Genomic DNA, 17,314 nt, shown 5'->3' on the forward strand with positions numbered 1-17,314 from the left:
ACTGAGAGTGAGCTGCAAATATCAATGCCTTCCTGTGAGACATCACACTTGCTACATGTTTCTGTAAAGAAAAAGTGAGTTGTGCCAACTCTTGCTGACCCAAGAACAATTGTTCTTCCATCATTGCCAATGAAAGTTGTTAAGTACCCATAATTACCGTAGTCATTTGTGGTAGAACTGAATGCCACTTAAACTTTTTCCCATTAAATTCAAAACCCTGATGTTTGTAAGTTTTTTTTATGCAACTGTAAAATGGGTTTAAGTGACTTTTTGGGATTGTTTATCCCTCTGGCCCACAACCCCTGACAAAAATATGGAATTGTCAAACATTCCACTTTTTTATTTATTTATTTTTTAAACATATCTGTAAAACATATTCAAAATTGTATTTTTTTTAAATAAAGTAGATGTGAAAATAATTCAATTCTAAGATAAATTCCAAAAACAAGTACCAGCCCTCATCTAAATATGTTAATAAATCTGCAGTTAAAGTCCCTGCATAGTTAATAAGCTGTTGATATTTACAACTTTTACAGATTTACACTTATCTCTTTTTGTCTTTTCCCAACTTCCTTCTATAGCCTTGTCCTGGGTCTCTCCGCTGCATCTGCTACTGTGTTGTTTGTGTTACATTTTTTTTATTTTTCTATTCTAATTGTTTACGGCGAAAGTGCCTTGTTATCCAGTTGTCGTGGGAGATGTAGTACCCTAGTGTAAAAATGTTGTGGTGCTGGGCTAGATACCAAAGCTGTGAACTATGGTATCTCAGTCCGTGGGGTATGTGCCAGGTAGATCTGGATGCATGTAAAACAAAGGCCAGTGTACATTAAAACATGTTAGAAGTGCTACTATTGCTTTGAGCTATTGAATAAAACTGTATTCATGTCTATCATGTTTTTTATTCTTTTTACAGACTAATATCCTCTAAATATGGTTATTTCATCATTTTTGTCAGAGATTGAAACCATTGTTTACATGGCCAACTCTTCTAGGAAAAGTGCTTTCAAATTTCATATTTATTGATGCCACTGTGCTCAAAGCTTAAGAAAGGATTTCATAATCTTGCCCCGATTTTTGCATCTCAAGTTTTTTCATAAAGATTTAGTGCTTCATCATCTTCATTAAGGGAACAGGAGGAGGATTCTTGTTCACTTGGCAAGATAAACAGTTTCTGCTGACGGTCTATCAGTTTAGTTCTTGGTACCTTGTGGTGCACCAAATCAGCACCAGTTGTTGCTTTAAACTCATCTCCCCAACATGATAGTGCCAACATAGCGATGACAGATTATTATTTTTTTCTTTTTATCTTTATACATTTATTAAACACACTGAATACACCATTTAACACAGAGATTTCAAAAGATATGTTTTAATAGTGCACTGAAGTATGAAAACAGACTTGAAAAATAATAGCATTATTCAAGAGCTTATGTTGATAAAAGGGAAGTTACTGTCACTTCTTTTTGATTGTACATCTTCATTAATGGCTCAAAAAAACAAAACACCAAAAAGAAAGAAAACAAAATGCTCAGACAACAAAATTTAGATAAAGAACCTGAGAAAGAAAATGATCACATCTATGATTCCACAAGCACCATTGATAAAATATGAAAACTAATATACAATATGAGACAATTTTCCTTCTTAAAAATGAACCATAATTACAAAGCTTTTTCACGTGAAATCATGACAGAAGATAGGACAGATTGGCAAAAAAAAAAACCAAAAAAAAAACACAGTAAGTGCAATGAACCAAACTTTCTTCTATTTATCAATTAAAATGCTCAATTTACTAATTTACTCTCAGCCTTTTATAACCTCTTATATTTCATACAGCCAGTTAATAATGAGCACAATCAAAACTGTGACAATGCACCCAAATCTTATATTTAACAGGATGAGTGGAATAACATTGACATTTCACCTTCAACTGTAGTGTTTACATACTGGACTATATGTCTGATACTGAGGCTACTAACAAGTGCTTCTTGTCATCACATGAAACATCAAGCACAGCTAATAAACTTTTTTTCTTAATGAAAAGAAAACCAATCACAAACAACCAAAATTATGTGCTATAATCTCCATTGTTAATAAAAGACAATATGAATAAAGTGAAACCAGCAGCAGTGATGATTTAAATATAATATGACATTAATATTCAAATCATACATAAACTAAATTTTATGTAGTGGTCATTTCAGTTCACAAATAAAACATCAATACTATGATCATGTTTAATTGTGTACAAAATATATTAAAAAAAAAAAAAGGTGACGATTGATTCAAGCAGAGGACTGTTATTGCAGCAAGGCATTTCATAGCTTATAACAGAAGGTTTTCAAACAAATGAACAAAGGTATGTGTATCACAGCTCATTCTCAATATTCAGCACTGATAGAGGAACAAGAGAAACAAAGAAAGTTGTTGAAAGGAATACTTTCTTGCTCAGCTGTAGTCATTTAATTTTGTTATAGGCCAATGTCATATTTTTAAAGTTTTTTGACAAAAGAAACGTCAAGATTGGTCGCTGGTGGGGGGGGGGGGGGATCAGTACAGTGTTTTAAAAGAAATGGAAAGTATCCCACAAGGTCCCTCTCCCAAGCAGCCCAAGTATGGTACAATAAACTCATCATCACATATTCTGCCTTACTTATTACTGATCATGAAAACAACAGTTATGTAGACTAACTTATCACAAAAGGTGTATCACCTGGATGATTTTAAACCGGGAATTTCTGCTGATAAAGCACACAGAAACATTGTGGCAGTAAACATTTTTTTGTTCTTTTTTTTATTTTAATTTTTTTATTTATTTATTTCTTTTTGTTTTATTTTATTATTTTAATTTTTTTTACATACTTTAAACAGTACTTAGGGTTTAGGGGCTGAAACTAATGCCAATGTTGCACATATACTCTTTGTATGAAAAAGCAGATGTAATACTTCTAAAGCAAATTGTTTCTATGTAGTATGGGTTTAACAGATTGTCATTTGTAATGATTTGCTGTATCTGCATCAAAGATCCTTTAAAAAACAAGCAGCAAGGCTTCAGACAATCAGATCAACGTCCAGAAATCCTCTCCGATAAACAGCTTTACATACACACAGAACTCTCTGTTAGTGTTATGATCCGAGCTCAACGTGTACCATTTCATTTGGTACCAGCACCTTGTACCATAAAGTTTCTTTACACTGAAAATAAGTCAAAATTAATCTCAGTCTTTGCTGGCAGCAATCCAAAAATTAAGAAAAAAAAAATCCGCAAAAATGGAGGGTAAGGGATGCGTCTCAAAACTGTTGTAAACAAATAAAATTAATAGGAGGCACTGGGGCAAGTACAATGTCACTGAAAACTTCCGGATTGTCAGCTCAGTGAGACCAACAGTGGCTACCTTTGGAGACAGAAAGACAGTGTGAAAAAAAGAGAAGAAAAACTTATTTACATTGTTGACATGTGAAATAAATTTGTACAGGTAAGAATTGGAACATGCTTCTAGTTCTTTAGAGTTTCCCTTGAACGTCTGGCAACTTATGATGAATGGATGATTCTACCATTTAAAAAAATGTAAAAAAGAGGACCCTGTATATAACTGAATTTCATTGTATCTGATGACAATGACAATAAATTTCTATTCATAACAGAAGAGACAGGATACAATGATTAGGAAAAAGAAGCTTGCTCATGAACTGTGAAGGCCGCAGCATTTCTGAATCTTATATTTTTCTTTGCATGGTAGAGTTTTAACTTTCTTTTGTGGCAGCAGAGACAAATTAACAATGATTGTCAGAGATATTGCTGAGTTGTCCGTACATTAATTGTTGTTGTTGTTTTTCTTAATGCTGACAATCTGCAGATCTCAGCTACAAACAATTGGTTCTTAGCCTGGTCCTATACATAAAGGTTTCTTTAGATTCTCTCAATCTTTTAATATTATGAAGCATGGATGAAACCTTTCAACTCATTGGTATTTTACACTGACAAAAGTTATTCTTAAACTGATTAACCATCTGCAGACAGAACTTTTTTTTACTCAAGCTGCAGTTACATTTCAACTGTGCCATTCATCTGGACCACCGTCCTTGTCCCAGCATACATGCACAGGAACGGAATAGAGTTATTGACAGAAATATGTCTAATGGTGCGATGTTAGCCAGTTTAAGGCAATGTTAATGACATTCTGCCGCATCTTACTTTCTAGATGGAAGATCATTGTACATGTATAGTATAGCTGAATTCACTGTACAGATGTTGTCTTTAAGTTACTTGAATGGTGATTTTTGCCATATGACAAAGTCATGCGGCGATAAAGTCTGAATTTAATTAGAGCAGTGTGACAGTCTGGGAATGCTTTCAGTGACCAAAAGCAGAAACGTAGAGCTGATTTACTGTCAAAATGTAAGATGTGTGAAGCCGTCTGACAAAAAAAACTGAAAAAGCTTTATTAGGAATTCAGCTGTAACAATATGCACATATGTTTTAAGATTTTTCAGAGAAAGTAAATCAAGTAAATAAATGAGCAAAAAATTTGAACTTTTGAACATGGGCAGAGCCTTTATGCCCATTTAAGTCTAATTGAGCGTTTACATTTAGCAATGAATGATTCGATTAATTTTTTAGTCTGGCTTTGAGAAGCTTGATTTTGGTTGAAATGACACATTTAAACATCTGATTTTGGTCTGAGAAACACAGTAATTTGTTTTCCTAGTGTCATGTAATCTTTCTTACCAATTCTGTTCTCTTTTAGAGGCTCATTTTGTGGCTACTCTTGTTTCTAATTAATCCTCTTGGCTATGCAAATTTCCTTGAGGTATGATCCTTTTCAGCATATTTTTCAGTCTTGCTGTTGTGTTTTGAAATGGATTTCTGACAGCAAATTCAAAATGAGTATAGATTTTTCAAACAAATCTTCTAAGTTGATATCTTCATTTAAATGAATGTTTTAGAATATGCCTAGGTAGCAGTAGCTGTGAGACCCCTTCTTTTTTCTTTTTTTTTTTTAATTCTACACCTCAATTTTTTTCTAATTTTCAAACTTGTCCTCTTCGATGAGAACCTTGACTAACTTTACACAACTCCCTCTGAAGACAGAAGAGATTTTAAAATGCATTACAAGCATGGCAGTGTTTGATTGTTGAAAAGAGGAGTATTATCCTGGCCGAGAGGATATTTATGGATGATTTTAATTCTAAAGAAACTGAAATTAAGACACCAGGACTTCATAAAGGACACTTAAATAAGAGCAAGCAGCTCGAGTCGATAAAGAACAGATCAGTTGTTGTCCAACAGCTCATGTAAAAAACTTACTGACTTATAAATAGCACAGTGATTTGTACCTTTGATTCCTTAAATGGTCACAGTCAAAATGTAACCTGGCAAATTCAGGTTTTCCTAGCAGAACATTGCATTGTAACAAGAGTGTTGCTCACATTAGCGGTCAGTGGATTTAATGTTGTGGCTGATCGCTGTAAATGATACAGTATAATGCTACAAGTGTGAAGCTACGGCCATTCATCTTGCATTGATTTCTATGAGCATATCCTGCTTTTTTCCCCTGACAATTCAGATAATTTATTAAAATATCCAAAGTAATTAAAAGGTAATCAAGAGATTCCAGCAAGTATGTATAGAGCAAAGCAAAGATTATTCAAGGCATCAATATGTTACAAGTCTAGTGAATGGCCCTTTCCATATACCATTTATCAAGAGAAAAGTGCCAAATAGCGTAACCCGTAATGCAATTTAAGATAAATTGGACTTATGAAATTAGCTATCTTTCTTTCGGACACAGAAATGTGTGTACAAATGAACTTGCTCTACCATTTCCTCCTCCGTTAGACACTACATACCCAGGAGATAGGCATTAGTCTGCACCATTTTCATTCTCCACATGCTGAGTTCAAAATACCTCCCTACCCGGCTGGTAATAACTTTGTGGGACTGGGAGGCAGATGAAAAAAGTTTTACTAAACTTACAAATGGTGATGAGACAAGTTATTTCACTGAGATGCAGACTTTGTGAAGTGGGTGGTCCACCTTCAGTCATTCTGTCATGCTCAGTCTCTTTTATTCACCATACTGTACGCTGGAGACATGTTCAAGGCAACAAACTAAGCCTACGGCTTATCAGATGTTGGATAATCTTAGAGTTTGAGACACTATCAAAATTTTCTATTTACATCATCAGTTAAAATTAGCATTAATTTTTATTCTGAAGACAATGAGGTGAAACCCCAAAATGATAAGCTACACAGGCTAAACTGCTTGGTAAAGCATTGAAGAGATAACTGTTGCAAAGTTTATTAATGTGTAACTACACTTTTAACAATCCAAGGTGAAAAGATTAATTGTTAAGAAGTTCATTCTTATTTTTTCTGCAATTTTCTTTTTTATATGTTAGGCGTAACATTTAATCAACCCCCCTGATTTACTTAATTTCTATTTACACATACACATCATGCATAAACAGCAGTCAACCACACACAAGCAAAGACCAGGAAAGGTTGAGTGATCACTTACATTTTGTTTGACTGTTGGATCATGAACAGAAGCTTCCTTCACTGGGGGAGACTATGTGTAGTGGAATAAGGCTTTCACACTGCTCACTGTCTTCTGGTAGTCTGAGGGAAGGGAGCGGGCAGTCAGTCATCATCGTAGCCATCATCTTGACAACCATCATTATTCTAATCATCCTTCACTAAACAGAAGCTAACATTTACAGAGGAATGGAGCGAGTAACTGCTGCAGAGAAGTTAGTCAGTCAAACATGCGCAACTGATTATGGAGTTAACTTAGCTGGGAGCAACAAAAGAAGAAGAAAATCAGAGAAGAAAATATTAAATCTGTGTCAGAGTAACAGTCAATTTCCTTTTGATAGCACCCATATTATAATACAAGAAAACTGTAATTAATTTCATTTTCAACCACTAAAAGCTTTAACTTTCTAAGAGATTGGGCTGAAAGCCACTTGAAAATTCATATTTTAATCAACAGCTCACTTCCTGCACAGACTTCAATGAACTCTCATACAGCCTGGACTCAACTGTGTGTGCATGCATGTACAGAGGTATATTCTCATTGGTTTGACTAAATAACACAGGCAGAATTTTCACCCATTATGCATGCATGTCTATGTCCATGCTTTTTGCAGTTGCTATGATTCTGAGATTGGCTGATTGGCATTGCAGCAGCGGTGACATAAATACTGAAGAAACAAGTTTGTGATGCAACTGATGGCCATAAAAAAAAACAACTGCAGTTGTATTGAGCAGCTCTCAACTGCAAATGTGTCATCTCTGCTAGCTTTTTTCATAGAATCTGGAAATAGAATCAGTGGCTTGTTGTAAGAACGAAAATCTAAAGGTACCAATGGAAAAATATCAAAGGCTGTTCAGCCTGTTTCTAAGCCAAAAAGCATGAATAAAACTGAAACAGATTATTGAGTCAGTTACAATCAAACAGTACAATCAAACTATGTGTACCTCTGAATGCGATGTTTCCTGCAAATAAAAGCATATACCCTCCTCAGCCCCACCAGGACGGGGTCCCAGTTGTTGTAGTGGCATAACAGGGTGGCAATGAAGAAGGAAAGGAAGACAGGCACTGCCCCAGCAAAAAATAACCATGAGAAACGTACCTGTCACACAGAAATGATTACAATTACAACTACAGTCAAGAACTGATTTGAGATTGGTAATCTAGTTTAGATCTATTTTCAGTTTGGGCAAATTATTGGGCTTTCTTTTTCTTTCTTTTTTTCCAGACGCTCAAATTACAAAATTCTAATTGAAAACCAATTAGAATCCATTTTGTTTCACTGCCCAATTACAAAATATGAAAAATTTTTAAAAAATCCTAACTTTTCTTTTTAATTCACTTTATCTTCCAAATCAGTTTCTCTTCAGTTTGATTACATAAAAACATCTTCAACAATCTTATTATAAACAGACTCTGATTGAAACTAGATACAGAGGGAAACTTACTTTCTGCATGCAAATATCTGCTATAATGGACAGAGGGATAGTGAGGCTCAATGCTAAAGTCCCGATTAGAGATGACGTGAGGAAACAGCCCCTGAGGACAAAAGCAAACATCAGTCCCAGAATCCCATGTTTTAGAAATAATAGATTATCAAAAATGCATTTTATTAAAAACTGGAAAAATTCAGCACAGAGAACTTTTCAAGAAGATTATCAAATGATTATCAAATTATCACGTATCAGCTACTCACCAGAGCCAGAGGAACTCTGAGAGAACAGTTCCGATGAGGCCATTTATCAGGATGTACGTCCACACCAGCTGGCTGGGAAGCTCAAAGGCCTCAAAGCCTGTATAGTGAAGTAGGAGGAAGCCAGGCCACAACAGTAACAGGTTGAACAGACCCACAAACCCTAAGAGATAAATAACAGTCTCAGTTTGGAGAACTTTGTGGAGTCAAAATTCTCATATTACATATTTCTATGACCACTGATGGTGTTAGTACATAGCAACAGAATGACAAAAAAAATATTAAAACATCGTCCTGATCTTGATCTTAAAACAAACTTAACTGAGCAATAACTTACCAAAGAACATTGGAATATCAAGCTTGTCCTCCCGATCCACTCGTCTCTTGATCATCACAATGTAAACAGCGTATAGCATCGCCCCAGCCAGTGACCACAGAGAACCTTGAGAAAAATTTCACTTTTACCCTTGGAGGGAAAGTTTCAAAGTGTATTAATTTTACACTAGTAGGCAAGAGCCCAACATAAATGTTAACTTCACAGTGGAGGAATAAAAAAAAAATTAAAAAAAGAGAAGGTCATATCCATGGTTACCTATAACACCTTTCTCATCAGGACTGTCCATGCTGGAGAGACTCACAAGCGCGACACCTCCCATGCTAAAATAAATTGTGTTTAGAAGTAGACAAGAGTTTTTAAAGAGCTGAACCAATTTGTTTGGAGAACTAAATTGATCTGCCCAGAAAAAATACACTAAAAGATACAGTTTATCTCTGTCACAGTATTCATATATTCAACAGCGCAATACAATTGAATGGAATCACACAATATTACTTTACTTCCAGTGACTTTGTTTGATCAGTTCACAACACATGACAATTTGGATAAATCTAAGCAGACAGCAGATCATTTGTTGTTGTGGCCTCTTACTTCACTAACGGGCATAGAGAAGAAACTGCAGTGGCAGTTCGTCAAGTGATGGAAACACTAAAGCTTTTCAGCAATTTGTGTTAAAAAAAAAAAGCTTTCATCACTGCCACCTGCTGATTGGAAGAACTTTGAAATTTACCACAATATGGTCCACTGTGCGCCTGTGATTTAGCTTTGGAAAATAAAAATTTCAGGAAAAGTCCATCCAATGTTTATTGTCTTTATTTCTTATTGCCTGTCTTTTATGGGTTTTTTCTTGTTTAAATTTAAAAAGTATAAAAAAAATCTTACATTAGTAAATACTGTATAATTAGAAATGTTGTCATGCAGGCCAATATTTTGTCACTGCTTGTTTCTGCAACTTGCACCATCCTATCTTCTACCACTAAACAACCCACACATGATTCTAAATAAATATGACCACTATAAAGAGCTGGAGCCTATCCTAGATGCTGTTGGATGAGATGTGGAGTAGACCCTGGACAGGTCGGCAATCTATCACAGGGCTACTCCCAGACAAACAAGACAAACAACCACGCTCACATTCACTCTCAGGGTCAATTTAGAATCACCAATTAACCTAGTTAACCAAGAATGTATGTTTTTGGATGGTGGGAGGAAATTGGAGTGCCGAGAGAGAATGAGAGCATGAAAATTCCACATAAAATAGAGATTGGAACCAGGAACCCTCTTGCTCTGAGATGATCATGCCAACCACCATGCAGCCCAGAGTCCACCCAAATGTTAAGAATATTTCTTTAATACTTTACAAGTATGATGGCAGCAGAAGTGTTTGACAGAGAAGATGACTCATTGGCCATAAAATGTCAGTTTTAATAGTATACAGCGGCCACAGTCATGTTATCATCATGCATCATCACTCACCACCCCTGAAGAGTGTGCTTTAATTTCCACAACAGTTCATTTACCTGTCAGTGGTTTTTATGTTATGGCTGATCAGTGTAAAAGTTGTTAAGAGACTGCTGTTTGTTGGTTAGCAAAAACTCCTCACTCAAATTTCATAACTTGAAGAGTTGGAGAATAGATGCACCCATTATATGTTACCCATGCATATCTGGATGTACTCTAACACTCTTGTTAGTGAAATTTAGAGGTGCTGGTGAGAAGATTTCTATATTCTAAGGAGCAGACTAGTAATTTCCCCATGTTTCCAGTTTTTATACTTATCTAACTCAACAAGGCAAAGTCAAACTAATACATTAATATTCCTCAATTTAACATATTGTGAAAATATTCAGGCTTTATGGAAAAACTGCTGCTGATAAGATATATTGGTCTATACCAGACACAAGGGGAATATCCCAATTCTATAGTACAGGCATTATTAAAAGATTTAGATTTAATTTAATTTGTAAACCAGTGCATATTCAAAGTAGCTATTCCGCTCAGCGATAAAGGAATGGTCACTGGGAAAAAAATGACATCAGTATGATAGAGTTAGACTCCAATCCGTATGGTTAGTTTAAATATGTAGATAATAATACTCAACAGAAAAAAGTCTATATATGGTAGACCCATGTATGGGTGTGACATTCAGAGGAAATAATTGAACAACCACCATGCAGGGAGGTCAACACCGGCTGGGATCCTCTTAATTAAAGAATATGTCATCAAAAAATGTTTAACTCTCAAATTTCAACTTCCCACAACTTTTCCAGACATATTTGATTGAAAAAACAAAAAACAAAACAGAAATATAAATGTAAAAAACAAACTCTTAGCATGTTCTTCTATCATTCACATACCTCAGAGCCACTGCTAACAGTTTAGACAGGGTGAAACGGTCGCTGCTGTTACTGGGAAAGATGGCTGCTAAGATGAGCGTAAAGAGGCCTGTAAAGAGAAAGATGATACAGCACAGCTCAATCAAAAAACTGAGGATTATAGAAGACAATTATGTTTATGGAATGTTTCAGAGCTAAAACTCCCAAATCAAGACTAATTAGGCCATTTCCTTTATCAAAGTCTTGGTATATCAGTCCTGCCTTTACATTATACCTACTGTCAAGAAATCTATAGAGGTGGAGAAAGAAAAGAGAGTCACCTGAGGTGGATGACAGAATGTTGACTATGGCAACCTGTGTGTCAGACAGGGCTTCTTGGTAGGACAGGTTAGCCAGGAACCACTGAAAGACAAATAACGACATGACATTTGAATTCAGCTCACTGATCAACATCTCGAGCCCCAGCCAATAGATCTGTGCGCATCCCCAATTAAAAAAGCGAAATAATAGCATATCTAATAAATCAAGGAATCTGTGTGTGTGTGTGTGTGTCTGCTCCTCATCCATCTAAACAACCATTTCTTTCATCTACAGCTACTGAAACTCAGCAGATGTACACTGCAGTGTTGAGTTACTTTGGAGGTATTTTCCTGTTCTAAGTCAGGCTTAGGAGATCAGCCTAGGATCCTAGATCAGCCTTGTTGTTGACAACATCATAAAAGGCATTGTCACAGAATCACCAATTAAGCTAACATGCATGTTTTAGGCTGTGGGAGGAAGCAAGAGTATCCGGAGAGAAGCACATGTATGGTGAGAACTTTCAAACTCAACACGGCTGGGTTTTGAACCAGAAACCCTCTTGCTATGAGACAACAGGTTTTACCCTGTTTTTTTTTTTTTTTTGTGTCATCATGTAACCAACCACTTTACCTGATTTATTTAACTTTTTTCCCATGGAGAAAATAAATCTATGAGACATGAAGCTTTCAAATGTAAAATGTACTCTACAGCAATCTGTATTTGCCAGGACTTTGCTTCTCTTGTCCAATGCCATTGTCCACCATGAGCCCACACTGTAATGTGAAAATGCATTTACTGACACTGATCACACTGTAAAAACAGTGAATATTCAGTTCTCACAAATACTGCAAACCAATCTTATTGAAATGGTATAGACAAGTAAACTTAACCTTATTTCACAGTGAGAAAGGAGGAGAGCTACGAAAGTGAAGTTGGACAAGATGCTATGAAATTTCCAAGGCTGTTTCAGCTAACTGAGAACCTCACAGAGCACAATCTCCAACTGTTAATATTTTTGGATATTACTACGGAATCTATAAGAATACTATCACAGATTTCTGTGATCCAAAAGCTGTTATAAGGTTGTGGTCGTTACAAAAGTACAATTATTTCCTAAATTCAGCAAACATGTTCATAATTTGATACAACAATTTAAACTCCACAGCTGATATTCCAGCTGCAAATGACTCACCACAAAGCAGAAGAAGAAGCTGATTTTGGCCACATCAGTGATGGTTAGCTTTCCCACCGTGCGCAACATGGCCTCTTGGTCCTTAGTAGCTGGGTAGGACATGCGGGACAGCTTGGCCTCCAGAGCTTGAGTAGAGGGCAGCTGACGCACCTCCATGATATTGCTAAAACGGACGCGATGTTTTTTGGAAGCTGGGAGGCAGGAATGAAGAGAAGAGTGAATGAATGGAGCACTGGAGCCTATCCCAGCTGTCATTGGGTGATAACAACCATGCACACTCACTCCTTAGGTCTGTTTAGAGAAACCAATTAACCTAATCTAATACGGGAGGAAGCTGGAGTATCCGAAAAGAATCTGTGCATACACAGGAAAAACGTGCGATTCCACACAGAAAGGTCCAAGACAGGATTTGAACCTATTGCTGTGGGGCAACAGTACTAACCACCATACCACCATGCAGCCCACAATCCCATTGGATGATGTTATTAGGCTGTGATGTGTGACTGGACTGAACAAATGGATCACTTCTTAAAACAAGCACCAATGCTTGAATTCCACTAGAAACTCCAAAAAACACATTTTACAATAATGTCTGTGCATTTTCATGGCTCATCACTGCCTTCTGCTGTTACAAAGTGATGAAATCTCTTAGGTTACACACATTTACAATCTTGATACAAGATAATAAACATGCATCATGTAGCTTCTTTTAATACAAAAAAGAAGATTAGCTTAGTACTCACAAGATTCACAGTCTCCGATTAAACACTCAGAGTGCTCGGTAGGTACATCCTGAAACTTCACTGGCACATACAGTGGTTCACTCTGTACAAACATGACAGGGTTTCAGCCCAGTTAAAGGTATAGCTTACAATACATTGTACCCAGACATGAAAATTACGTACCAAACAGTTGTTCACAGTGGTTTCAGTGGTGCAAGGAGCAAAGTAGGCTTCAGCATCAGCAAACTGCAGAAGGGAGCAATTCAAAGCAACTCTCAGAATAAACCCCAGAATTCATCCCTAGGCTTTGTGCCACAACGAATCAATTCCCAGGAGTTGCTCATAGTTTCATCAATGTTGTTGTATTCTGACCCATATTTAAAAAATCATGAATTTAAAAAAGTAGTATAGTATTAACAACAAGACTGTTCTACCAATGTGTGTTTAGATATTAAATATCAAAACTTTTAGATTTAACTGCAGGTGTAGCTACAGAAAAACAAAATGAGTTAATGTGTTAGAGAGATTGGTGTGAAATCCTGTAGCAACATTTCCACAAATTAAAACCTTTTTTCCCAACATAGAAGTCTGTGATAAGATTGAAAAAAGAAAAGAAAAAAAAACTTTCTCAGCAGCTGTATCTGTGAGGTAAAAGTGTTTAGACTACTTACAAATGCAGAGCGCCGGCGTTTCAGAGTGCCTGTACACTGCTGTCTCCAGGGCCGCCACAGGAGGAAACCCAGCAAATACAACACAAACATGGACGTCTTGGTGAATGTGCTGAAGAAGGGTTTGTTGTACTCCTGTTGCTTAAAAATGTACTGAGAGGAGAAACAAGTAAAAAGCCATCAGGAAAATCATTTTTATTGACGGACTAACATATGTCGCTGGAAAGACACTTTTTGCCTCCAATAACAAGATTTGGATTCACAGGTTTCCACTCCCAATTCACATTAATATGAGTATTATATGAGATTTTTTTTGTAACACTGCTAACCAAGCAAAACACCACAGAGGCCAGATTGGTGGAACACTGCCTTAATGGCTGTCCATCTGTAAGGTTCTCCCATATCCACAAAAGAAATGGGAACAAAAATGAAGCATATCCAGTTTAGGATGAGTCTAAACTGAATAAGACTTCAGCACTGTAAAGATGAATGCATCAAGTTAACACAAATACATCCCACAGCATCTCCAATCATTGTGGTTACTGACACACCAGTGCCCCCTCTCTCTTTCTGTCAGTCAGTACAGCTACATGCACATTTCAGTATAGAAGTTATATTCGGTTATAGTTCGACTTGCCGGATTTCATTGGACCACTGTCCTTGTATGCATATCCATGCGTGGGAGCAGAATCCAGTTATTGGCCAACACTGTAGACTGTGTGAAAAAACGTTCAAAGCATTCTGCTGGCACTACTTTTTCTATTGAAGATTATCCTCCATGAAAAATATAGCCATATTCACTTACCAGATGCTGTCTTTAAGTTACTTGAACAGTGATTTTGACAGATGCAAAAGCAGTTTAAAAAAAAATTGGATTTTATAAAATCAGAGCGACAGTCTGGAGATGATTGAGAGTTTTAATATGATGATTTTCTGTCACAATTTCTGACATGTTTTGCCACCTGAATGAGTATACAGAAAATATGTAAATCTGAGCAGCTTTATTGGGAATTTATCTGTATTTATATACACATACACTTAACTATTTATACAAAAAGATGGAACTTTGCTGTAGTTGAGTGCATACATGCAGGACTGATATGAATCCCAATATAATTATCTGGGAGTTTTAGTTCGGTTTTGTGAAGCTCAGTTTCGTACAATTTCAGCTGGACTAATATGTTTATATGCATTTTAAAAGCCTGGCATTGACAGGACTGACATCTTTTTTTTTTTTTTTTAAGGGTCATGTAAAAAATGCTCAGTAGCACCATCTTGACCCACCTTGCAACAGCAGGTGGGAAAACTGACAAACAGTGACGAAGTCCTTACTGTTGTTAGCTCAGAAGAGGCGACCCAGATAACATCCACCAGTAAGAGTATCACCACCCCCAGGGCCATCCGCCTCCGCTGTGCTGCAGAGCTGCCCTGAGAGCTCATCCGATTCATGATGAATACCCACTCCATTGGGACGCTGAGAATTTTTATACAAACATGTTACTTATAAGTCTATTAATCATTCATTCACATAACTTTTATAAATGATAATAGCCATTTATTTGAAAGGAAGGACAGGTGTGCATTGACATCATTGAAATCAAAGGGTGTCAGCTTCATAATTTAGTCAGTCAACTCTTTTAAATGGTGGTAAACAATGGTGAAACTGACATTTCTGTCTGTGTCACTCGGCTGTTTTCATTCAGGTGAATTAAGACAATCATAATGACACAGTTTTTGTATAGCATGGACAACAAGAGCTTTACATAGAACATAAAAGCATTAAAAACTCAGTTTGAGTTTTTTTTAAAGAAATAAACCAAAGAGGGGGCAAAAGTACAGTGAAAGTTAATGATCAAATTACTACCATGATCATTTCAAATAATTGGGGTTGTGCTCTACTATTAATTATGACAGAGCTACTGCCACCTAAATGGGCACCTCGGTAACTGTATAATTGTTAATTGCATTGATTAACAGATGCTAAATATTTTTTTAATTCATATTATTTTTAAATATAGTAGATATTTGCATTTCAGAGTGGTACTCTGTCAGGGTTATTGGACTAATGAGTTACCTCACAACCTTTTTTAAATAAATATTCACCAGGTTAAACATCAAGGCAGTTCTATTTAAAATTACATCATTACGCTCTTTTTAGGCAAGGGGGGTGGAGAAAACAGTCACTGCAACTCTGTGAGGCAGTTTGCTATTCAAGAACAACTCAACAAAGACCACACTTGGGGTAAGCAACAAAAAAAAGTTAAAGAGGATACATCAGTCTGAACTGCCATATTTCAGCTCTACTTCTGTGTAACTTGGTGTGAGTCAAGACCACCGAGAAGAATCACAGTTTAAAGAATTGCCACCAAAATCAAAGAGAAAACGAAAAACTACTAAATATTTGTGGAACTTTCACCATTGAACTAAAAGCGGGCTACTATGTTCACGTTTGACTCACCTAAGCGTCACATCCAACTGGAAATGGTCTTCGTGCCAGTTAACTGGCTACACGTCGGCTGTCACTAATGCATTTCAGTGTGCATTTATTGTAACAAAGACCTAGACTGTACATGACTGCCTTGGTTAACGGGATATTTCACTATCAGAAACAATAAGCTACAGAAAAATCTCGTAAATGTTTCAGGTGTAAAAAAACCCAGCTTCCTCAAACTCCGTAAAGCCAGCGCGAAGTAGATTTATAGTAGCTATTAAACTGTTACAGTCTGGAGTTCAGCAAATGGCGTAATGGTGCCAATTGTGCCTGGGATTGACGTCTACTTTACTTCACTGACAAGGTGAGGTTTCAAGTCCACATAATTTGTCAAGTTAACTTTGCCTATATCATCAATATAGTACGTTAAGATTTCTGTTTATCAAGCTAAGTGCTAACAAGCTTGATTGAGCATAGTGAGCCAGTGCTTATATAAAAGAACTCTTTTTACCTGACTGCGTGAAGTGCTCATTCAATGTGTTCCATGCTTTGAGTGTCATATAATATTTTCGAGAAATATTCCCAAAAATTACTGTTTAAACGGGGAACGGTTGTAAACATTAGCACAACCTCCCCTCTTCATTGTCATCAGCTGACATCACTTATGCTGCAAAGACCTCTGGGATATGGAGTTTCATAAACTGTACTTTGCCACAGAAATACTTTTCCCCTTCCTGGCTGACCGTTCTGACCTGACGCTTTCTAAAGATCCTCACTTGAAGCCCTCGTTGAACTTTTAGTTTAACAAAAAGGAGTGCAAGACAAATTCTGATTATCTGTAAGACTTAGTCTAAATTACTGTTACTAACTACTACTTCCCTCGAAAAGTTATCAGTAATTATGAGGGGTGACTCAAGACATTTGCAGTATAGTGTATATTATTATATATTATTATATTATTACAGCAAAATATCTGAAGCATCTGTCTCGAAACAGGGTAGCTATAGATTTAATTTTCAAATAGTTATATTCTACTTTATGTTTTGAAATATGTTTCCAACTCAACTTCAACATATATGCAAAGAAAAATTAACTAATAA

The 17,314-nt window shown here is 36.3% G+C and overlaps 1 protein-coding gene across 3 annotated transcripts; it reads right to left on the reverse strand.

Annotated features, from left to right (window-relative positions):
- Positions 1-998: 998 nt before the first annotated feature.
- LOC140319025 (solute carrier family 35 member F5-like) lies at positions 999-16,886 on the reverse strand. Of its 3 annotated transcripts, XM_072396542.1 has the most exons (16): positions 16,726-16,886; positions 16,242-16,382; positions 15,116-15,257; positions 13,787-13,936; positions 13,299-13,361; positions 13,137-13,218; positions 12,394-12,584; positions 11,222-11,303; positions 10,923-11,010; positions 8,821-8,885; positions 8,566-8,670; positions 8,232-8,391; positions 7,984-8,074; positions 7,483-7,637; positions 6,521-6,621; positions 999-3,395 (listed from the first exon to the last, which is right to left on the reverse strand). In XM_072396542.1, the coding sequence occupies exons 3-15, from the start codon at positions 15,248-15,250 to the stop codon at positions 6,540-6,542; spliced, it is 1,449 nt and encodes a 482-aa protein (XP_072252643.1). In that variant the 5' UTR covers positions 15,251-15,257; positions 16,242-16,382; positions 16,726-16,886; the 3' UTR covers positions 999-3,395; positions 6,521-6,539. The 3 variants fall into 3 exon arrangements, with proteins under 3 accessions (XP_072252643.1, XP_072252642.1, XP_072252641.1); XM_072396541.1 differs by lacking the exon at positions 16,242-16,382; XM_072396540.1 differs by having other exon boundaries at positions 16,242-16,886.
- Positions 16,887-17,314: the final 428 nt, after the last annotated feature.

The sequence above is a fragment of the Leuresthes tenuis genome, unplaced genomic scaffold, assembly GCF_036924035.1.
Source record: "Leuresthes tenuis unplaced genomic scaffold, fLeuTen1.0.hap1 SCAF_12, whole genome shotgun sequence".
Lineage (NCBI taxonomy): Eukaryota > Metazoa > Chordata > Actinopteri > Atheriniformes > Atherinopsidae > Leuresthes > Leuresthes tenuis.